This window comes from Amia ocellicauda, chromosome 6, assembly GCF_036373705.1.
Source record: "Amia ocellicauda isolate fAmiCal2 chromosome 6, fAmiCal2.hap1, whole genome shotgun sequence".
Classification (NCBI taxonomy): Eukaryota; Metazoa; Chordata; class Actinopteri; order Amiiformes; family Amiidae; genus Amia; species Amia ocellicauda.
The window spans coordinates 35,117,446-35,141,444 of NC_089855.1; the positions used below are offsets into that span (position 1 = coordinate 35,117,446).

General features: G+C 38.6%; 1 protein-coding gene across 3 annotated transcripts in view; it reads left to right on the top strand.

Moving 5' to 3' along the window:
- LOC136751431 (nectin-1) overlaps nt 1-21,796 on the top strand; it is a 45,475-nt gene extending 23,679 nt beyond the window's left edge. Inside the window, exons 3-9 of one of the 3 annotated variants that reach the window (XM_066707049.1) lie at nt 2,566-2,907; nt 4,961-5,269; nt 7,683-7,791; nt 9,030-9,178; nt 17,208-17,304; nt 17,595-17,628; nt 18,886-21,796. In XM_066707049.1, coding sequence (XP_066563146.1) covers nt 2,566-2,907; nt 4,961-5,269; nt 7,683-7,791; nt 9,030-9,178; nt 17,208-17,304; nt 17,595-17,628; nt 18,886-19,026 — 1,181 coding nt within the window. In that variant the 3' untranslated portion in view covers nt 19,027-21,796. The remainder of the gene's footprint in view (nt 1-2,565; nt 2,908-4,960; nt 5,270-7,682; nt 7,792-9,029; nt 9,179-17,207; nt 17,305-17,594; nt 17,629-18,885) is intronic. The other 2 variants (XM_066707048.1, XM_066707050.1) reach the window with 2 other exon arrangements.
- Nucleotides 21,797-23,999: the final 2,203 nt, after the last annotated feature.

The window sequence follows — 23,999 nt, forward strand, 5'->3', positions numbered from 1 at the left end:
TTACCAGGGTAAACTTGACTAAGGGTGATTATGTTTTATAGGTGTATCTCCACATATTGGACAAATAAACTGCTCAATCTGCCGTCATATTGTATTCCTGTCAGTGACGTCTACAGCTTTATTTTCTGAGATGATCAGATGATGTGTTGCTTTTGATCCCCTTTCAATTCTGCTCCTTCCTACCACACAGTCATATTGCACAAAGTCAATCTGTGTATTGTGAGGCATGGTACGGGTAGTTAAGGAGGGACACTACGTAAGGACCCTACCTCCCTCACCATTCATACCCTCAGGCTGGATGAGAGCAAAAAAACATTTTGACGTCATTGTGCTCCAGTCTGACTGTGGGGCAGAAGAAGCCGTTGAGGACGATCATCCATGGAAGACGGAACAGTATTAAAGCAACCCTCTGTAAAAGAAACTCAGTCTTCAATCAGGTTGCAACGTTTGTTGCAATGCCTTTATTACACGCAGCGTGGAGAGGAACAGTGAATCAAGAAGATTGCAAAGTTGCTCTGGCTTCATACAAAAAGTCAGAGCTTTTTATACACACAGAAGTCAAAGATCTGGTTATAATTAACAAGTCATTACTTACTTACAAGTTGTTATCTTAAAAGCTAGCTAAGCAGAATATACATCATTAGAGGTCAGAGTTCATAGATCAATACTAGGATTAGGGAGTAGACACTCAAATCATACGGTTTGCCATCTTCTCCAAAATGGTCATCATAAATAACAAACAGAGGTCAAGCTACCTTCTGGCCTGACCTTTTAGCTTGACCTTATCGTTCTTAAGTATACAATGAAGAAAACGTGTGAGAAAGGAAGTTCTAACTTTCCTCCATGCAAAGTACCGTATAAGAAAAGCAAGTAGGGTGTTTCTGGTGAGAAAAATGTGAAAAAAACTAGAAAAAAATCATTGTAAAGTATTTAATTGTATTTATGGACTTGTTGGATTGAATAACAGGTTACAGACTAGATTGGGTTGCTGTCTATATTGTTTGTGTTTAAACTTTAGTTATCTGTGTAGTAAGGGACCAGTTTAAGTGTATTAATTTAAGGGTTTTATTTTTGATTTGTGTATGTCTCTTAATTTATGACCCTGTGTATACCACATCTCTGCAGTCCCTTTCTTGTAGAAAGCCCCCTTTAAAGTAATTCCCTTTTTCTGTAGAAAGTGCTTTTTAGTTTTCACTTTCTATATTAATTGGAGACCCTCCCTCCCTACACACACACACACACACACACACACACACACACCACCGCCACCACCAAACTATAACAACAAACCTTATATTTAAAAAAACATGGGAAATTCTCTCATGTTTTAGGTCAGGGCTAGGTCAACACATCACTGTATGTGTTTCCCTAGGGAAAGATAGAAATGGCTGCAAAACCGTATTTTTGTAGATCTCTGAGCAAGGCTTTGACTGTCACTAAAGAATGTGATATTTACAGTGGGAGATGTTGAGCATCTGTGGTATCAGTGTATGCTATATTTAGCCTTGGATTAGGTAACTATTTATAAAACAGTTAAGGGCTTATCATGTGACATTCCTTTGGCATAAATTACTGATTCTACTCCAGGATTTGGGAAAATGTCCAATTTGTCATCTTTGGAAAGCAGGCTTTGGTAAAGTTATTTTTTCAATTGGTATTGTATCCTTATTCCCTTGTTTTTGTCTCCCAAATAGTTTGGTCTTAGTTTGGTCTTGTGGTCCAGGTCTTATTCAAATGCCTTTGAAAGATAGCTATAAAACTTACAGGAATTGCCTGGAAATGCCATCACAAGTATTGGACCAATGGTCATACATTCGGCTGCACCACTCACAAAAGAAAAAGTAAATTTGTGGGTTAAGAAAATATTGGGCTTTCTCAGAATAATTCAGTTTTTGAAAATGTATCCATGCATTACTGAGAGCAGAACTGGTGTGAGTAGAGGTTGCAAGTGAATGCCAACACATTTCTGCATTTCAATTCCAGCCACTGTCTTTACCATCATGGAAAAACACATGAAACTGTCATTATGTGAAATGTTTTTTCAAGTACAGCATGACAGCATGCTATTTGTATATCTGGAAAGGTGTTGATTATTATGAAATGTAAATTTATACATTGGTTAAGGAGATCTTCATGTTTAAAAATGGAGGTAAGAAAAAAACCCACCATAAGCTAAAATTACACCAATGTAATGGAGTGGCTTACCTGCAGTATCTCTGTTATCTGTGAAAAGACAGGTTGCTATGGTTGCAGAGCACTTTGTCTTTTCTCCACCTTCTAATGTTGATTTAATATGGAGATGTACTGAAGGGTAGGGCCTTCAGGTAAGAAGTATGTTTTTATTTTGTACTTAATGATGAACAGAATCTGATCTGAATCTGAATATTCATGGGAACATTAACACACAATTTCACAGTGAGTGCAAAGCTAACATTTCCCCTTTGAAGTGGTATTAATTTATCTAATTTTGTTCTTTAGTTTTCTGAATATGTGCAGCTATCTTACTTACAGAGAGATATTCAAAATTAAGCCTTCCTTAACATCAAATTAATTTTGTGTTCACAGGTATAAGTGTACTAAATGGTGGAGTAACAGCCACAGTGGGAGAAGATACCAGTTTAACATGCCGGTTAGTTGACACAGAAGAAAGCATTTCTCAGATATCTTGGCAGAGAAAAATAGGACTCTCATCTGAACCAGAGAACTTTCTCACGTTTGATCCTGACACGGGTCCTAATGCAGTAGGTGATTTTGGGAAACGAGTGGAGTTTATAGGGAATGTAATGAGACTGGATGGATCAATTTCAATACCCAACCCATTGCTTTCAGATGAAGGCACCTACATCTGCATCTTCACAGTATTCCCCAGTGGACCATATAAGCACAACATTAGGCTTACTGTTAACGGTAAGAATCATCAAGAGCCTAATTTAGTATTTTGTGTGTTTATCATCAGTGTCTAAATTATAATTCTTAACAGCATGGTTTTCTGATTATTGATTATTATTTGTAATGGTCTTATTGATGATCAGTGAGTAAACTTTTTTACTGATCGCGTTAAATAATGATATAAAACCGTACAAAAAAAAAACTTTTAATGCCTGATACCTGGGGAAGTGTCATTGAAATTGTTAATCTCAGTGACTGAACTCTTCTCAATGTTCGATCACAATCGGGGGCCTCCTGAAACAACTCTCCTATTATTAATGGAGTTTATAAACCAATTTATACACCAACCAGTTTTGTGCCTGACTTCCAAGCGTAAGGATCTGGCAACACATAGGCTTTCTTGGAATTAATTTCTTGGCATCCCTCCTCCACCCCACACACCACCTTTGCAGCAGCTCCTTTGCTCCTTTTATCTAGTTTGGAGGCCATGTCCACATGGCCAGGTCCTCATTCCCTTAGTCAAGCGACTCTAGGCCAAAATACACAAAAAAAGTGTGATTATCCATCTCTATATATACATTGACACAGTTGGGGGTACTTCGGTGTTTTAGGGGTAATCAGATTACCTTGAATATGTGAATAAGGTTGTAAAAAAAATGGGAGCTTTGAGAAAGACTGTACTGTACAGTGAAAATAAACCTGAACGAGTAGGGTGCTAGGTACAGTCTGGTCAAAAGAACGGTAGGTAAGAACCCAAGTCTTGAACTGGATCAAGACTGGAACTGGAACTGGAACTGTGAGCCAAGAAAGTGAAGGAAGTTGAGTAGTGGAGTAGCATATTTGAATTGAGGGAGAGATCACCAGATGAGCATACAAATTCTGGATGAGCTTGTGCCGGCAGGTAGCAAATGCAAGCAGGCCAGCCAGGAGGGAGTTGTAAGAATCCAGGGCAGGAAATAAACAGGATCTGGAGCGCAGATGGTGAGGAAGGAACAGATTCTGTGTATGATGCCTAGGAAGAATCGACAAGATTGTGTCATAGTGGAGATGTGCTGAGTAGGACAGAACAGGGTCAAGCAACTTCAGAAAATGAGCACCTACATAATAGAAAAGGAGGCCAATGAAATATAATATTAAACATATTGTAGCGATCCTGGCGGGTGTCTGTAGGGCGAGTGTGTGTGTGTGTCTGTGCCAGTAGGGCAGTCAAGGAGATGGGGTGTGTAAAAGTGTGTATCGTGGGTGGGTGGGTTAGTTCGGGAACCCTGTTTTTTAGTGTGTGTGTGTGTGTGTGTGTGTGTGTGTGTGTCCTGCATGTTGGGTGTTGTTGTTTTGGGCTAGGGAGGGAGGTTCGGGGGTTATTTGTGATTATGTGGCTCCCCCCATCTCTGGGTGGTATAGCCGGAGAGCGGCGATTGGACGGGTGGGAGTCACCTGAGGGGGGGTATTTAAGAGGGCGGGGACGCGCCGCTGAGGCAGTTGTAGTAGGGAATGAGAGAGAGAACACCGGAGCCAAGACTGAATAACAGCCTTGGAGGGAAAGTAGATGTACCTCCCTGTGAGTTCAATAAAGCCTGTTTTGTCTGAAATCTTTTAGTTTATTTTCCCATTTATTTCACTCCCGACCTCGAAACCTGAGGTCGCTACAATATTTAGGACTAATTCCATTGCCATGACTGTCGCCATTTGTCAAAATCAATCAATGAATTCACACTTTTCCCCATGACATCTAACTCTGATTCTAAAATAGTAATCAAATTAAATATTTTAATAAGCCAATAAACTACTTATACATATAGTGTATCAGACACAATACCGAGGCATAAACAAATTGGTTTTCATTCACATATTTTGCCTAAATACATTTTGTGAATAGCATTGAAACCTTTAATTATACTTGTAAAACTAAATTAATACAATGTATTGTAGATAAAAGTAAATAAAAGATAGGATAGATATGAATACAATTTCTCCTGCACAATATTTTTAAAATAAAATAATATAAATAAATAAATACAAAATACTTTGAAATTATGCATTTTGTAATGGGGTTTTCTTGTTTTACTGGTAGCTCCCCCTATAGTCACAGTGACCACTGAAGATACACCGGAAGTTGGCTGTGAGGAAAGAACTCTGGCCACCTGTATTGCAGCCAATGGAAAACCAGACGCTGATGTATCATGGGAATATGGAGAGGATTTTATGATATTGTTTAAAGTTGTGACAAACAGTACTGTTAATGCAAATAACACAATCACTATCAGGAGTGAACTGCGAGCAATTCCAACCAGGTCCATGCAACAAAAAGAAGTACGATGCATTGTGAATCACCCATCCCTGACACAGGCCAAAAACATCTCCCAGAGATTAAGTGTACATTGTGAGTACTGCATGTCTTCTGTTTTAAAGGCAGACACAAGCTCTACAATTACAACATGGGGGAATTGAAAAAAGAGCAGGCAATTTGGCTTTACTTGCTCTTTGTTTTCTCCTATCTCTGGATTTCACCAACATGTTATTTAAAGGATCACAGAGTCAGGTTTGTGTGTAATTGGTTATTTACTTCCAGACCCCCACAACTCTTTTATTTAGAAATACATCCGTAATGCATCAAGCCTTTATTGCCACTTAATGCTTAAATCCTGACTCAGGAGATCATGTTTATTGTGTGAAGTACTGTAGTACAGGTGTAGTATGTTTGAGTAATGTGTTAATGTATATATAATGTATTCTGCATTGTGTAAGATTTTCATTATCTATATATTTAAACATATTTAGTTGTTTTTTTGCTTTTAGGTTCTTCATCTGTTTATTTATTAATATAATATTAATATTAAGTATTTCATTATTTTCCCATATAAGTACATTTAAAAATTAGGAAGTGTATTTTAAAGTATATTATTATTATTTTTTGTTTTTATTTCTTGGCAGACGCCCTTATCCAGGGCGACTTACAACATAAGTGCAAAAATACAGAGAAGTACAAGGCATCAATCATTACAAATTCAACTTAGCTAAAACATAGCAATTCAAAATAATACATTTTACAAATTCCAATTTACAAATTACACAAGTACAGTAAGAGACTACCTACATCCCGGATGGTGAAGGCTAATTGCTGTCAAGATGTAGGGTTACAGACGAGGGCTACGGGAAAGGGAGCAAGGAGGAAAACAATCAAGAACGTGAGCAGCATAATAAGCTGAAGTGCTATCTAGCAGGGAAAGAGGACTAATATTACAAGTGCTGTGGGAAGAGATGCGTCTTGAGTAAGTGCCGGAATGAGGTCAAGGACTCTGCTGTTTTGACTTCGGTGGGCAGGTTGTTCCACCACTTAGGGGCCAGGGATGAGAAGGAGTGGGCTCTGGAGGAAGGAGAGTGGAGAGGAGGCAGAGTTAGTCTTCTGGCACTGGAGGAGCGCAGTGGTCTGGAGGGGATGTATGGAGAGACGAGTGACTGAAGGTAGCTTGGTGCAGTGTGGTCAAGACAGCGATAGGTGAGGGTCAAAGTCTTGAACTGAATGCATGCCGCTATCGGGAGCCAGTGGAGGGAGCAGAGCAGTGGAGTAGCGTGTGCGAATCGTGGCAGAGAGAATACCAGACGAGTCGCAGAGTTCTGGATGAGCTGGAGTGGGCGGGTAGTGGATGCAGGCAGGTCGGCCAGGAGAGAGTTGCAGTAGTCCAGGCGGGAGAGGACCAGTGACTGGACGAGTAGCTGAGTTGAGCAGTTGGTGAGGAAGGGACGGATCCGGCGTACGTTGCTCAGGAAGAATCTGCAGGTGCGCGTCAGCATGGTGATGTGCTGGGAGTAGGAGAGCGCAGGATCGAGGGTGACTCCTAGATTTTTAGCGGAAGAAGAAGGAGAGAGTGTGGTGGATTCCAAGGGGATCGAGATGGGGAGGTCAGCAGAAGGTGAGGAAGAGTGGGGGAAAAAAGAGATCTGATTTGGAGAGGTTGAGCTTGAGGTGGTGCAAGTGCATCCAGGCGGAAATGGCAGACAAGCAGGAAGAGATGTGTGAGGGGATGAGAGGGTCAGAAGAGGGAAAAGACAGGAAGATCTGGGCATCATCAGCGTAGAAGTGGTAGGTGAAACCATGGGAAGCGATGAGGGGGCCCAGGGAGTGAGTGTAGAGAGAGAACAGGAGTGGGCCCAGGACGGACCCTTGGGGAACACCTGTGAGGAGAGGTTGTGGGGTGGATGAGGAGCCTCGCCATGTCATTTGGTAGGAGCGGTCGCTGAGGTAGGAGGAGAACCAGGTGAGAGCAGTCCCAAGGTCAGTGAGGCAGGAGAGGAGGATGGAGTGATCAACGGAATATGTATGTTTTTTTGACAGAAATGTTATCGATACATAACATATTGATGGTTTAACACAGTGAAGGGTAGTGTTTACCTTTCAGGGCAAGCTGCCATACAACAGGAATTAAATTTGATAGGGACCTTACACAAAACCCTGGACAGAACACTGTGTAAACAAAATAAAAAAAACAAAGCATAACCCTACATCCTGGTTGAGCCTACTTACACAGTATAAACAGATCCCTCTCTAAACATGAACGGCTAATCAAAATGACAAACAAGACAAAGCAGAAATCAGGTCCAAATCACAATCCAAAAGAAGAATAGTCACAGTTCATAAGCCTTATGTGTATATATTACAGCTCCTTCTGGACCACATTGTACACTTGACATTGCATCATATGAGAAGTATTGAGGATATCTCAATGTACTTTGGAAGTGCCAGTTAAAGTAAGTTATGGTGTAGTGATTACTTTTATTTTCTTTGATTCCTGCAGATCCTCCACAGTTGGTGAACATTACAAATGTAGAGAATTCCCCACTGGGCACAATCTTTATCTGTGAGACTGAGGCCAACCCTCCACCAACAGACTACCACTGGCACAGGTACGGGTGTTTACTAATTATGTTTAGTAAAGATGTGACTTCAAACTCTTAACTTGCAGCTGTGATGATTGCTACCAAGTTGTGAAAAGTATCAAAACAATCTCTTGACACTCGACACTTCCATGCTTTTAGCTTTAATTTCTTTCCATCTAGCAAAGATAGCAGTCAAAATAAAAACGCTTGGCTATCCAGTCCACATTTCAAAATAGTTCCAACCGATTTGTTTGTTTGTACTGGAGAAAGTCTGCAAGCTCATTTTAGAGCACAAATTGTTGACAGGACTTTGCCCCTCTACAACCAATGCACATCAGCATGCAATAGGAGTTCAGCCCCCATTGTATCACATAATGCCGGGAATAGTCTCAAATTTAAAGTGTTCACCTTTACATGCAATGTTAATTTAGTCATCAGTTTTTTATTTAGTCGTAGTCTTGGTCAGGTCGCTAAAATGTCTATGAGATATAGTCACATATTAGTCATGCACCTTTCTTTAGTTTTAGTATACTAAAAATGGACTCAAACTAAAATTACATTAGTTTCAATCACATTTTAGTCATGCTATTTAATTTTGTCATATTGATCGAAAACCTGCATACATTTAATTCAGTTTTAGTTTGGTTAAAGCTGACGAATTCTCGACTGAGACGGGGAATTCTGCTGATGGATACAGATTGTCGCCTAGGGGACGGGATGCTTATGATTTCTTGACCGGGGCTTGGGGGTGTGAGGGTTAATGTTTTGTTTTCATTTTCGTCATCAATTTTGTCAACAGACTCAGAACTTCTGAGTATTCGTTTTCGTGATTTCAGCACTATCAGAAGATAAGCCTACACAAAACTTGAACACCATCACACATACACCATCAGAATAATGTAATCTGTTCTATGAGCTGATCTTCCATATCTTCAGCAGGATTGTGAATTAATTGAGCTATAGCGTAATTTGAGAGTGTCTTCTGTGCCTCTTTCTTTGCTACCGGCTCGCCCAACATTTCCAAGCAGACATCCTTTATACAGCCCATTACTAGCATGTCACCGAGTATCAAGAGGCTTTCTTTAATATACTTTTCATTCTACAAATTTATGTTAGCCAGATACACTGTTCTGTTATTAAATGTGCCTATATAGAGGACTTTTCATATACTGATTCAAATACACTTAAATAATCTTGCAAAATGCAGAGCCCTAATCATCAAATCTTATAATGGCAATGTTGTTTTCATTTTTATTATTTCATAGAATAAACCAGACATTTCCCAGTAGTAAAATTAGAGTGGATGGAAGCAGATTGGAGTTATTGGAGCAAAGCCCTGATGTAAATGGAATGTATGTCTGTGAAGCATCAACCAAATTCGGCAAAGCATTTGGTTCAATTTATATACATATCGGTAAGTTTAGTTTTTGTTTGCTTGGTTTACATTTATATTTTAATGCCTATTGTTGCCATTTATTTTTCTTTGTAATTGTTTTATATATCAGAGTTTAATACTTTTTGAAAATGGAAAGCATTCTTATACATTCAGGTTATTCCTGTAAGAAAGGCATAAAATTGGTGTTAAATCTTCATCAGAGCTCTGCCAGTTAAATGTGAGATAAACACATATATATATGAATGTAACTTTAAAGCATCCATGCACTACAGTGTCTTCACTCCCATGAGGTGCTGGCCCAAATAAGGCAAAAATATATAAATTCATGTGAAATACATTCACTCAATAAAATGAAACTTTTATAATACAAAAGTCTTGTCCAAATTTTTTTTAGAGAGTAATCATTTTCCCTGGCCTGTATCAGAATCCAACCTAACAACACTGCTTAATAACACTTGCAGTGCACTTTTGTATTGTGCATTTATACACTTACAAAATGTATCCTTTGTAAAATGAATAAATATCTTGAAACTTCTTTGAATGATTTTGGAAAAGAAGATGCACATGATACTGCTGATTTAACCAATTTTTTAGAGTTTACAGTGTGCCTGCACTGAAAAAAATAACTTGTAGAATATAAATCCTCGTAACATTTTGCACTAGTAATATTTAAGTAAATTTTACTGATATAATATCAAGTACAACTCATTTGCCAGTATCAAGTAAAATCTACTAACTACTAAACTTAACAATCGTGAAGATATTAAGTAAATGTTACTTAATTATATTTAAGTTATAAAGTTATTAAGTAAAGTCAATTAAATTTTTTCAGAGACAGGAATGTCGCTGTCATCAAAATATTAAGTAAATCTTAATATTAAGATTGATTAAGTAAATCTTAAATCTTAATGAAGTAAATAAGTAGATTGTATTATATTTTTTCTGTTTGACATTTTCAATTACTTAGTTATATAAAGTTATATTACTCACTAATATGTAAATGTTGCAAATTTTCTTTAGAGAAATGTTACCAAATTAATGTAATAATTTCCTCTATGCATTTAATATACTTTTATCACAAATCACACAACTACATACATTACAATTAAACAGTTTATTTTGTCAACATTAAACAACGAATCAGTCACATTGACATGACCTATAAAACAATCCAATCTCCATTAACCAACATGAATTTATCAAAAACACAATAAAAATATCTGTGCTAATTATTTTATCCTACAATATACACTGTCTTTCAAAAAGTTTTTTGTTTTGACCCCAGGAGGCATAAGATATAGAAATATATAACATATAAAAAACATGAGGTTATAATTTGACAGAGCTAGGTAGTATTAACATAACCAATATTCTAAAAAGCAATATTTTTAGAATTAGCAACATTAACAACCAATGCCTCCTAATTGCTTTTTCAAATCCATAGCAGAACCTCACCCACCTCACCCATGTGAGCAGAGGGTCCAATGGAGCTAACAGTGTCTTTGCAGGTTGTTGTTTCAGTCATTTGCAAGATGGAAAACTGAGTTGGGGTGTACCAGCAGCCCAGATTGTACAGTACTTGCCATGGTGAAAGCAGCAACTTCAATTTTAAAGCTTGTACTTTTGGGGACAGCTTAATCCCATTCAGTTCTAGGAAAAGTTTCTGAAGCAACTCAGAAGTGTAGCACAGTGTTAGGGGGTATGTGAGGTTGATCCATAAGCAGCATGCAAGGTTTAGCAGTACTGCAACATCCTGGCAATATCTCCTTGCCTTCAAGTAGGATGGATACATCAACTGGATTCTCTCCATCAGCTCCATGGACGACTAGGATCTTGAGAACAAGTTGAATGGTGTCACTGCAGCTGTCCTCCTGCATACAATTACAAAAAATTAAGACAATTCTATTGAGAAACAAATAAAAATAGAATTGCTTGAATCATTCGAAGTGACTTCATAGTCAGGGCAGAATGAACACATAGACCATCGTTAAACGTAGTTCAGATTACATTAAATTGAATCAAATCTATTTAACAGTGAGCTAGCATTAGTAAAACATTTGTAGAACAAGGAGCAAGGTGGCTGCACTCCACAGATTGTTGTTGCTATAAGCCATAAATCTAAGCCTTTACACTGCCAGGAAACCCTATGGCTTTGTAACTCCAGAGCATGTTTAATTTTTGTAATTGTACTTAATTTGAATAATTGACAAATATCCATTTAGTTTGTTCTTCTAGATGCTATAACATTTTGTTGAATTTTTCAATGTTCCATTTGGGCCATATGTTCAATATGTCCATCACTTTGTCTGCCTTCCTCTCTTACTTTATGGTTAACTTGAACTTTAAATGGTAACACAATTTTAAACTGTCATTTAAAAAAAAAAATCATGCTTTACCAGGCAATCTTCAAAAAGTTTCTCTTCTTTCTCGCCAAGGTACAATATGAGGCTGCGGATAATAGCATCACGTCTCATCTCAATGCTTTGGTTCTGTGAGCAGATTAATATTGTGTCAATACTTAACCATTATTCATACACAATGAACTGTCAAGTGAGAACACAAGAGCATACATGTGCAAGGAGCAGTGATTTGAGCACATGGAGCAAAAGCCAAGTGTGGAAAGATATGGAGCGTGCAGGGACATAGAAACTACCGAGTGCAAGGATTTTTCTTTTTTTTTTTAAATCCAATTTTTCTCCCCAATGTGAAATGCCCAATTCCCAATGCACTCTATGTCCTCGTGGAGGCGTAGTGACTTGCCTCAGTCCGGGTGGTGGAGGATGAATTTCAGTTGCCTCCATGTCTGAGGCAGTCAATCCACGCATCTACGCATCTTATCATGTGGCTTATTGAGGGCGTTACTGCGGAGACCTAGCACGTGTGGAGGCTCACGCTATTCACCACGGCATCCACGCACAACTCACCATGCGCCCCACTGAGAACGAGAACCACATTATAGCGACCATGAAGAGGTTAACCCAACGTGACTCTACCCACCCTAGCAACCGGGCCAATTGGTTGCCTAGGAAGCCTGGCTGGAGTCACTCAGCATGCCCTGGATTCGAACTTGCGACTCCAGGTGTGAGTGCGAGGATGTGTGTTGTATGTGTAGACATGGGGCAGTGTGTGTGTGTGTGTGTGAGAGTGAGAGAGACAATAGGTCCATCTCCCTGCAAAAAAATGTGAACAAACACAATTTTGAACAAACACACCTGACCCAGTTTGTCCAGGAATGGCCTCAGCTTGGTCCCCAAGACACCTCCCTTGGCCTTCATCAGGGCAATAAGTTTTGGTTTGTAGTGATCAAGTTTGTACGTGAAGCTCTGCTCCAGGGAAATTGTAGTAATTCTCCTGAATTCCTCCTTGATCTGAATTGACAAAAGATTCACAACATCAGGAACTGGGCCATATAGTCTGATACAAAATGAAGGGAGGGTAAATTATGTATAGGGCATTTTAAACATTGTAGATATTAATGGCGGAATGAACAAGCTAGCACTTTTGCCCTAACTGTTCAGTTTGTGTATGATCTCTAGGCAGATGTGTGCGAAGTGCACCCCAACCTTTAAATGAACAAGGACAATCTGAGTACAAGCAGGGTACTGACTGTCCTTGACCGGTGTGTAGATGTTTCAATCTATAATGCTTTAAGAGCTCTAAACGTTTTGATGTCCTGAAGTTGCAAGTTTTGCATGTCCATCTCATAACATAGAAGGCCTACTGTTTCTCCTTGATGACACCTGTGTTGACAACCATCAATCTGTCCTCCCTAGACCTCAACTGTCCACTCAATTAGCACGTCCTAAGAGTAAGGTCACCCTGTAAATGAACAGACACAATTTGTGATCTAAAACATTTAGCCACAATTTTATATTACATTATGCAGTAAAGAATTGGGAAAAATAACAACAGCAATATTATGTCATGCAAATCTATGTATAGATTTCTGCTTGCCTGAATGAGAACATTAGACCAATCACTCCTCCTACATAGCCCTCAATATACACTCTACTGTCTCTTCCTTGTGATACCACAACTCACTGCTGTACTGTTCTGGTTCCTGTTGATAGAAACATATTTTTTTAAGACTTTGTTTTTTTAACTAACAAATTACAGAACTTAAACTTGTTTAATATAAATGACTTAACTGACAAGACTGGACTTGCATTGGTGACTTTCTACTTGGTTGAAATGTTCAATTAAGTTAAATATAATGATAAAAATAAGCAAAATTATTATATATATATATATATACACTCACCTAAAGGATTATTAGGAACACCTGTTCAGTTTCTCATTAATGCAATTATCTAACCAACCAATCACATGGCAGTTGCTTCAATGCATTTAGGGGTGTGGTCCTGGTCAAGACAATCTCCTGAACTCCAAACTGAATGTCTGAATGGGAAAGAAAGGTGATTTAAGCAATTTTGAGCGTGGCATGGTTGTTGGTGCCAGACGGGCCGGTCTGAGTATTTCACAATCTGCTCAGTTACTGGGATTTTCACGCACAACCATTTCTAGGGTTTACAAAGAATGGTGTGAAAAGGGAAAAACATCCAGTATGCGGCAGTCCTGTGGGCAAAATTGCCTTGTTGATGCTAGAGGTCAGAGGAGAATGGGCCGACTGATTCAAGCTGATAGAAGAGCAACTTTGACTGAAATAACCACTCGTTACAACCGAGGTATGCAGCAAAGCATTTGTGAAGCCACAACACGTACAACCTTGAGGCAGATGGGCTACAACAGCAGAAGACCCCACCGGGTACCACTCATCTCCACTACAAATAGGAAAAAGAGGCTACAATTTGCACAAGCTCACCAAAATTGGACAGTTGAAGACTGGAAAAATGTTGCCTGGTCTGATGAGTCTCTAATTTCTGTTGAGACATTCAGATGGTAGAGTCAGAATTTGGCGTAAACAGAATGAGAACATGGATCCATCATGCCTTGTTACCACTGTGCAGGCTGGTGGTGGTGGTGTAATGGTGTGGGGGATGTTTTCTTGGCACACTTTAGGCCCCTTAGTGCCAATTGGGCATCGTTTAAATGCCACGGCCTACCTGAGCATTGTTTCTGACCATGTCCATCCCTTTATGACCACCATGTACCCATCCTCTGATGGCTACTTCCAGCAGGATAATGCACCATGTCACAAAGGTCGAATCATTTCAAATTGGTTTCTTGAACATGACAATGAGGTCACTGTACTAAACTGGCCCCCACAGTCACCAGATCTCAACCCAATAGAGCATCTTTGGGATGTGGTGGAACGGGAGCTTCGTGCCCTGGATGTGCATCCCACAAATCTCCATCAACTGCAAGATGCTATCCTATCAATATGGGCCAACATTTCTAAAGAATGCTTTCAGCGCCTTGTTGAATCAATGCCACGTAGAATTAAGGCAGTTCTGAAGGTGAAAGGGGGTCAAACACAGTATTAGTATGGTGTTCCTAATAATCCTTTAGGTGAGTGTATATACACTCTATACACAAAGATGCTCTATTGGGTTGAGATCTGGTGACTGTGGGGGCCAGTTTAGTACAGTGAACTCATTGTCATGTTCAAGAAACCAATTTGAAATGATTCGACCTTTGTGACATGGTGCATTATCCTGCTGGAAGTAGCCATCAGAGGATGGGTACATGGTGGTCATAAAGGGATGGACATGGTCAGAAACAATGCTCAGGTAGGCCGTGGCATTTAAACGATGCCCAATTGGCACTAAGGGGCCTAAAGTGTGCCAAGAAAACATCCCCCACACCATTACACCACCACCACCAGCCTGCACAGTGGTAACAAGGCATGATGGATCCATGTTCTCATTCTGTTTACGCCAAATTCTGACTCTACCATCTGAATGTCTCAACAGAAATCGAGACTCATCAGACCAGGCAACATTTTTCCAGTCTTCAACTGTCCAATTTTGGTGAGCTTGTGCAAATTGTAGCCTCTTTTTCCTATTTGTAGTGGAGATGAGTGGTACCCGGTGGGGTCTTCTGCTGTTGTAGCCCATCTGCCTCAAGGTTGTACGTGTTGTGGCTTCACAAATGCTTTGCTGCATACCTCGGTTGTAACGAGTGGTTATTTCAGTCAAAGTTGCTCTTCTATCAGCTTGAATCAGTCGGCCCATTCTCCTCTGACCTCTAGCATCAACAAAGCATTTTCGCCCACAGGACTGCCGCATACTGGATGTTTTTCCCTTTTCACACCATTCTTTGTAAACCCTAGAAATGGTTGTGCGTGAAAATCCCAGTAACTGAGCAGATTGTGAAATACTCAGACCGGCTCGTCTGGCACCAACAACCATGCCATGCTCAAAATTGCTTAATTCTTTCCCATTCAGACATTCAGTTTGGAGTTCATATAGAGTATATATATATATATATATATATATATATATATATATATATATATAGAGAGAGAGAGAGAGAGAGAGAGAGACTACAAAGCTTTACACTCCATGAGGCATTTTTCGGTTAGGATTAGACACTTGCAAAACGTTCGTAAAAATAAAAACATTTGATTTTAATCTTTTATGAAACTTATCAATGCTCAATTGAGTTTGTAAGATTTAATGCGATTGCAACCAACAGAAAACCCCTCCCCTCCCCCATTTGTTTCCAAGCGTGAACCTACGGTCGCTTCGATAAATTACTTGCTGTGCAATATTTAATTGATATAATAAGGTCTTGACCATTTTGTCATAGTCAGCAGCATGTTTTAGCAGTAACGTGGCTAACATTAACTATGCGATTGTTTTTTTAATCTGGTAGCATTAGCTAGCTATTTATCTTATAGAGAAATCACCCCAGTTTAACTTTACTGAAATTGTGATTAAAACTAATGTTAAGTTAATTATGAACACATATTGCGTCAACCAAACAAGAATCAAACTATCAAACTGCACATGGACCCATGTATTATCAAAAATCAAAAACAGAGTGGCAATAACTTATACCTTACACTCAAGATAATCAGCTGTGCAGAACCCCAACTGCCTCTGATCCAAAATGCGGGTAGCTTGTCTTGTCCAAAGGCGCATGAGTGGATTCACACACGCTATACTTTTAGATTAAAATGTACTTAGTATTTATAGGTTTATGTGCTGTAAATGTAAAACATTTAAATAATATGAGTAAATATATAATTAAACGTACTATTCCCACACAGTTAATTTAGTACATGAATAAAATATGTATACATTTACATTTTTACTTAAGAAATTCTAGTTCTCACTGAATCTTAATATTACAATGTAGAAATTATGACCGTTAATTTTACACTAGCACAAAGTAGATTTTTTTCAGTGTGGTTGCACAGTATTTTAAATCATGTTTCTTAATCATTCAAATAATAATTTATTCTTTTCAAAAATACATTTGGAGACAACTAGTGAAAAACAAACGTAATGCCAGAAGAATAGTGAAATCCATTCCCATTTTTACAGAGAGAAATACATTATTCAAATCTGAAATGTGAAATTATTTCTGAATATGATTATGATGTAATTAGGTTTTAAATGATTGGATGTGCCATTGCAACTTACTGAATGTTCAGTCTGAAGTATTTTTGGTGTTCAACTTTGTCGACACCTTTGAGGATTTTGAATTTGAATACTTGGACCAAATCCTCTTGCAATTTCTGTTTTCAAGACTGAAAAGATTCAGATCCTTTTGCCCTCATATGTATGAAAATCTTTCCAGGCCTAAATCATTCTGGTAACTCCACTTTCAACTCTTTCCAGGGTGGAATGTGGTTTTCGTAAAGTGGTTATGAAATCTGAATAGTAACTAATTGTAATAGTATATCCCTAGATTAAATATCTTCCTTTTTTGACATTTTGTATCCTCCCTCCCAATTGTTGGCAAGGAATAACATGACAGTTTAACACAACTATTTATTTTTTTCCTGTGGATGGCTTGGATAACAATTTGGATATAGTCATGGCCCTATTCACACATATGTAAATGGTTTAATATGAAAATTGTCAGAGATATTCAAATTTAAATGAATCACTAAGATTTTCCCTGTCCTGACTTTAAGATACAACTTCATCGCCTGGGGCTATTGTCATGCTCATCATTTTACTACTAGTAGTAGGAGCCACTGGACCAACACTTTTCATTCTACATAAAAAGAGGTGAATTTGCATGTCAGTTACCATACTTAAAATGCTTAAGTTAATGATAGGTGGACGTAATGTTCTCTTGCAAATTATCTAATTAAAAAGGGTTAGATGCTTTGAATAAAGCTATTCTATCATTGGAGAAAATAATCTAATTGAGGGTTTTTATTTTATGTTTGCATTTTTCCTGTTTAATTAATACATTTTATTTACCAGTAATAACGCTGATAATGCATGCATTGTCAAAAAAAACAAAATACACAAGTAAATAAATATACAATTTTAATAATTTTCTTAATTTCTAGGTGGTGGCCTTTTTCTTCTAACAACAGAGGTCAGGTAAATGTGCTTTTTTTTTTGAGGGTTTTGAATGTAACTTTGTCTGACTCCACATGCAACAGCACTCAGAACTGGAGACCTGTGTTCATTTAGTCAGCATTTATCTAATTTCAGTCACAGTCTCTCAAGTCACCTAAAACTGTGTGTGTTCATAAACTCGCTCTGAGAGTGACAGAACCCTCTCTGGCCCTTTGATCTGATGTAGTAACTCAGAGCAGAACATTAAACCAAACGAATGTTCCGGCAGGAAACTCACAGTACTCAGTGCTTTACACACAACAGCTACAAACACCAAAACTAAGCCCACTGGCTAACACAGAATCCGAACACTCAATGAACAACAGGAATAGTACATTTAAACTCAACTTAAAAACAGATTCATCTCCCCCTCCCCAGCCTCCACCTGTCCTGGCTCTCCCATCAAGGCAATTACCTAATTACTGGCAGACTAGGGCCCCTTGAGGGGCGATGCCAAAGCCACAGGAAAATAATTGTTTATTATTAAATAAACACTTGTTAATAAACATTACTTTATCGCATAAGTTCTCCTAACTGAACTACAGAGCACCCTCTGGCTGCTCCATCTGCAAAATGTATGTCTGAAAACATAATGACTTGCTGTGAAGGATGTGATGATGCAGATTACAGTTACTCCCCTTTAGTACTTTAGACTTAAACTTTAGATTAAATCATTAAATACATGTCATATAAATGCTTTTGTTATTGTCAATGTAAGGCCTGATGACACTGATGTAGAGGTGATTCCTAATTCTATGCTCCAGCTACCACATTCCATGTGAATAAAGTGCCACTTGCGGTGTAACTCATTGCACTGAGGTTAACTGATCAATTGCAATCAATCTTTCAAAACAAGAAAATCAACCCTTTGTCATAATGTATGTCTAGTTATTAGATCATATACTTCTCCTCAGAGGGCTGTACTGATAACTCTTGATGTATTTTGAGAGGTCATATGATGTTTGATTGATGTGCCACAGATGACAAATTACCCTTATCGATGTGCCACAGGATAACACCGTGTAACAATTTTTTTCATTTTTTTATTTTTTTGTTCCTTGGTAGTAAGTGTTATTTCCTAATTGCTTATGCCTGAGAAGTATAGAAAATGGCTATTATTCCCCACAAACTTTGCTTTTTTCCAGGTATACCAGGTTCTTATGAAGAAAGTGTCCCTGATTCAACTTATTGCTCTTATTCAATTTCATACTGTTGATTTTTTCTCACTCTTTCTTTCAGGCAAATTATTGTGGGCAAGGTGGTAGAATACCACTTCCAACCACTTCACCCATTGGAGATCCACCGGAAAGTGAGGAAGATGAAGTGGGGAGTCCACAAAGTGCAGGCCAAATGCAGGAAATCCAGGAAGGGTCCACTTGACAAAATTACAGCAGCGGGACTGTATTTCACAGTATGCTGTTCCTTACATATGCCTTACCAACACTGTAAATACTGCACAGGTGTGATGCTGCTGACTAGTTTAGGAGAATAGTTTCTCAATAATTTCATCCAGATTTCAATCTTACACAACACCTTGGAGAGAAACTGGCATGACAAATGGAGAGGAGACCACAGAGGCAAACATCCCAGACAGCACAAGAAAAAAATTACATGAATCTGCTTTGTGTCCCGTCCAGTTCACCCAGACCTCGGCTGCTTATCTGGTGTTCTCCTTAACCTACCCACCAAGGTCAGGATGGCACTGACTCTAAACACCTTTCAGCATCTGCTCAAGAGATAAGCCTACTTGTTGAGGAAGTAAATAGTAATAGCTTAAAGGTGAAGCAGGTCCATTCCTACTGTAAGAGAATTTGATATGCTTGGTTTTTCAGTCAATCTAAATAAATAGTTTAACTGAAAACTCATAGGTCAATTGGTTTCTCTTTTAAGATTCATTTTAGAGGTAAGATGCGTTCAAGTCACAGATGTGCAATAATCATTTATTTGTGACAAAAATAGAAAATGAATATCATTCAATTATATTACTAAATAAGTAATATTAAGCTTCTGCTGGATTACAGAAAGACACAGATAATACCTGATTCCTCACAGGGCAGCTTAGGTCAGTCTGGTCAGGCAGGCAGCGGGTGTGTCTCTCTCTCTTCCTCCTGCTCTTCTTCTTGTCATTGTCTCCTTCTTCTTCTTTTTGTCTGTTCCTTCTTTTATAAGGTTTTACTTTGACCAATCACATTTTGGCAGCATGACACTATGAGAAGGGTGCTCGATATAAATGTAACTTAAAAGTGGGGGTCTTTGAAATTTGGCTAGGAGCCAGTCAGAGGACTCTGGACACATAGTTAAGCTAGGGTCTACCAGAGCCCCTTGGAATGTAGGGAACTAGGATAAAGGGAAGAAGTCAATTTCCTGTACCAAACCAGATAGCATAGAATTTCCCATAGAAAAAATCATTCTAACAAATAATATCTTACAGTACAATTTTGGTTTTATGTGGCTTTACAAGTTGCAATTAGTGCATATGTGTGACGCATGGCATGGCACAGAAGTGTAGAACCAGGCACGTGCACAGGTAAGGCTCAACCTCACATGCCCTTTTTCCGTAAGACTTCCAAAGTGGCCTTTTTCCCGAGCACCTGCCCCCCGGACCGCACTTTGGCGGTAGAACACAGGTGCGTAGGAGCACAGCGTAGTTAAACAAGTGAGGGGTTGATGGCCAGTAAACAGGAGCAGGTCAAGAACAGTGGTCGAGGGGACAGGCAGGAGGTCAGGCGATTGGGCAAACAAACCAGAAGGGGCAATCCAGGAAGCGATGGTAAAAGCAGGTAAGCAAAAGGTCAAATGGATACAGCAGGCAAAGTATCAGAAAAGCTTAGAAACGATACCGGAAAGTAATCAAGACTTAGCAATAAGAGTCTGTAGCAGAGGGGTTTAAATAAGAGGAATATTGTGGGCACTGTGGAAGGTGGTGCAAGTCCAATGGGAGGAGAAGGAAAAGATGGTTGGTGGTAAACAGTGGAAGTGTGGAGGGAGGATGACACAATATGTAATATGTATGGCATTTTTCCAATTGATCTTTTGCCCCAGCCAACAAACCTTTCCTCCACTTTTAACAGACCAGAAAAAGAGGAGGCATTAAGAAAGAATAAATTGTATTCGTTACTTACACCAAATCGGAGCACAGGATATTACTGGACATTCACGTCTGCTGACAATGAGGGGAGCATGTGCAAAAGGATGTTTACATCCTTATGAAGTACATAAACCATCATCACAAGCACTGAGGAGGACTGAGGGAAGACATTGGTGTGGAATAGCATTGGGGGAAAAACATTTACATAATGATATGTTACATATAGCCTGTAAAGTATATTAGATATAACTTTACTCTCTGAAGTCAGTCTGTCAGTCTTTTAATTTTACACCTCTACAAACCAATTTGTCCTGTTTCTGTTACATGTGAAGGTGTTAAATAATATGTATAGGATAGATAGAATGGCTTGAAGCCATAGGAATTTAATATGTCTTTATGTGAAGGTCTTTATAAAGGACCACACAAAAGATAGTATATAATAGCATAAAAAGTAATCAACTTCATGAACAATTTGAGACATGTTCTTTAGAGAAGACTTCCAGACTTTGCAGTAACATCATGATGGATTATGCTTACATGTTCTCCTAGTAGGCAAATGTAACCCCCTGGTCAAGCCTGGCACAGGGGTTTATATAAGTCTTTAATACAGGGAAACAATGGGGTTTTGTAAATTCTTTGTTTTCTACAGGCCATGGAAATTAAGTGTATTCATTATCAATACCCATGTAAATAGTTTAAGAAGTAATGTATTTTTGTTACAAATCCAGAACCTCTCAGTTTTTTCGGGTTTTGTTGTTGGAGGGGACACAAATAAAGGGTAAACAACAACAGTATGGAGGAGTGCGAGGGAGTGGGAGCAAGCGAGCGAGAGAGGGGAGACAAGACCGGTGGCAGGAGTTGCAGAGGGAGAAACATTAAAAAAGTATGGTCTGAGAGATTTCCCCATCTGGCAACCAAGGTTTTCTTATTTCGACCTGAATAAGAGAGGAGGGGAAGGACACAGAAAAGGGGAACAAAGTTTTGGGAAAGGAATACTAACTTCCTGAAGAGGAGACAGAAAGGAGAAAAAGTGTTGGAGTTTTGCGAGTAAAGTGGTTATTTGGCTGAAAAGAAAACTAGGGATCTTACCATATTTTTTAAGTAACCATAAGATTTATCTGCAATTTGAACTATAAATTAAAATGTGTAAATATATATTTCACTGAAGCAAAGAAAAATGCAAAACTGATGGACTTTTTTTTTAAGTCGTTTGATTTTTTTTTACCAACCGATTCCCTGTAAATGGACATTAATTTTCTGGACTTGTATTGTAAATAGTTGTGTTTGGACGGTTATTTTTTCAAAGGAGACAAGGACTTTCTTTATTTTCTTTATGAAAATAACCCATCGAGGGATGGACTCCACTATAGGGTCGGCCGTGCACCGGCTCCGGAGCCTGGAGCCAGCTCCAGGACCTAGAGCCAGAGCGGAGCTGGACAGCTTTTGTTAGTTGTGCTCTGGAGCCTGGAGCTGGAGCTGAGGTCATGGAGCTTCTCCACTCTTTCCCCCGTTCATTAAACTCACTCAGATATTAAGTCCAGTTTTCTTAAATTAACAAAATATGTAACTTCATAGGCATTGTTGTATGTTGGGGGTTATAAAATAAGATCAATTCTCACTCCAGCTATTAGTACATAATACATTATTTTGTATTAATTGTAATTATATGACACCTTCACTTTCTCACACCTCTCACTTTCCTAGAAGTGATTCTATAATCTCAGGGCATCTCTCATAAACCACCAAGAAGTAAAGTCCATTTTAACTTTAAAGTTTTAAGTATTTACACATTATTTTATTCAAACCAAATTCTCCAAACAGGGAGTTGCCTTGTTTGCCACTTTTGAGATACGAAAATACCCAATCGATTGCAGTACTTAAAATAACCGGACATCTTCCAAAACACTGGACAGGGGGTCAAAGTACATGCACTACATGGTCAAAAATATGTGGACACCTGCTCGTCAAACATCTTATTCCAAAATCATGGGCATTAATATGGAGTTGGTCCCCCCTTTGATGCAATAACAGCCTCCACTCCACTCCATTAGTGAGGTTGGGCACTGATGTTGGGCAATCAGCCCTGGCTCACAGTCGGCTTTTCCATTCATCCCATAGGTGGGATGGGGTTGAGGTCAGGGCTCTGTGCAGGCCAGTCAAGTACTTCCACGCCAATCTCGACAAACTATTTTTGCATGGACCTCACTTTGTGACCAACAAAAGACTATTTTTATGTGCTACGTACTTCAGCACTCAACAGTCCTGTTCTGTGAGCTTGTATGGCTGATCACTTCGCGGCTGAGCTGTTGTTCCTAGATGTTTCCTCTTAACAATAACAGCACTTGTAGTGGGTCACTACAAAGCTTCTAATAAGGGTTTAAAATGTATTTAACACTGACTATGCCACCTTGTGTTTAAGTTCAGTATAACATTGTATAAGGGACATATTATATATATATATATATATATATATATAATATGTCCCTTAATTGGTTTAAGTTCAGTATAACATTGTATAAGGAAAGTATTATAGGGTTTTATATATATATATATATATATATATATATATATATATATATATATATATATATATATATATATATAAAACCCTATAATACTTTCCTTATACAATGTTATACTGAACTTAAACCCCCTACTATTTAAAATAATTAAAAGGCTCTGATTTAAGAAATTATTACTTCAATTAAGGGTTCAATTAAGTAATTGAGAGCTCGGTTGGAACAAAAACCAGCAGGGTAGGGGGTATTCCAAGACCAGGGTTGGGAACCACTGGTCTAAACAAACAAACCCAGATCTCACTAGGCAGGCTTACCGCTACCATCCACCCAACAGCATGAAGTCACATGCAGTGTTACAGCTCTCCGGACGTTACTCAGCTCAATTGCTGGCTTAGTAGAAATAACTATCTTCTAGTAAATTAATAAAATGAAATAAAACCACATGGTCTCATCAGATCATAGAATCTTCCTCTACTTGGTCTCAGAGTCTCCCACATGCCAAATACACTAATTAGAAAGGGTGTCCACATACTGTTGGCCATGTAGTGTACAAGTACCAGACAGTCCGCTAAAATACTGGCCGGCTGGCAACCCTAAATTGCCACAGACATCTTTACAGTTTTCTACTTTTTCATGTTTGAATGGTTAAACAAATGTTTGTCATTAATATTTTGTTTTTGTTAAACAGTTATTTACATAAAGGAAGTAAAAAAGGAATCATTATTTATAACGTTCGCATCCTAGTC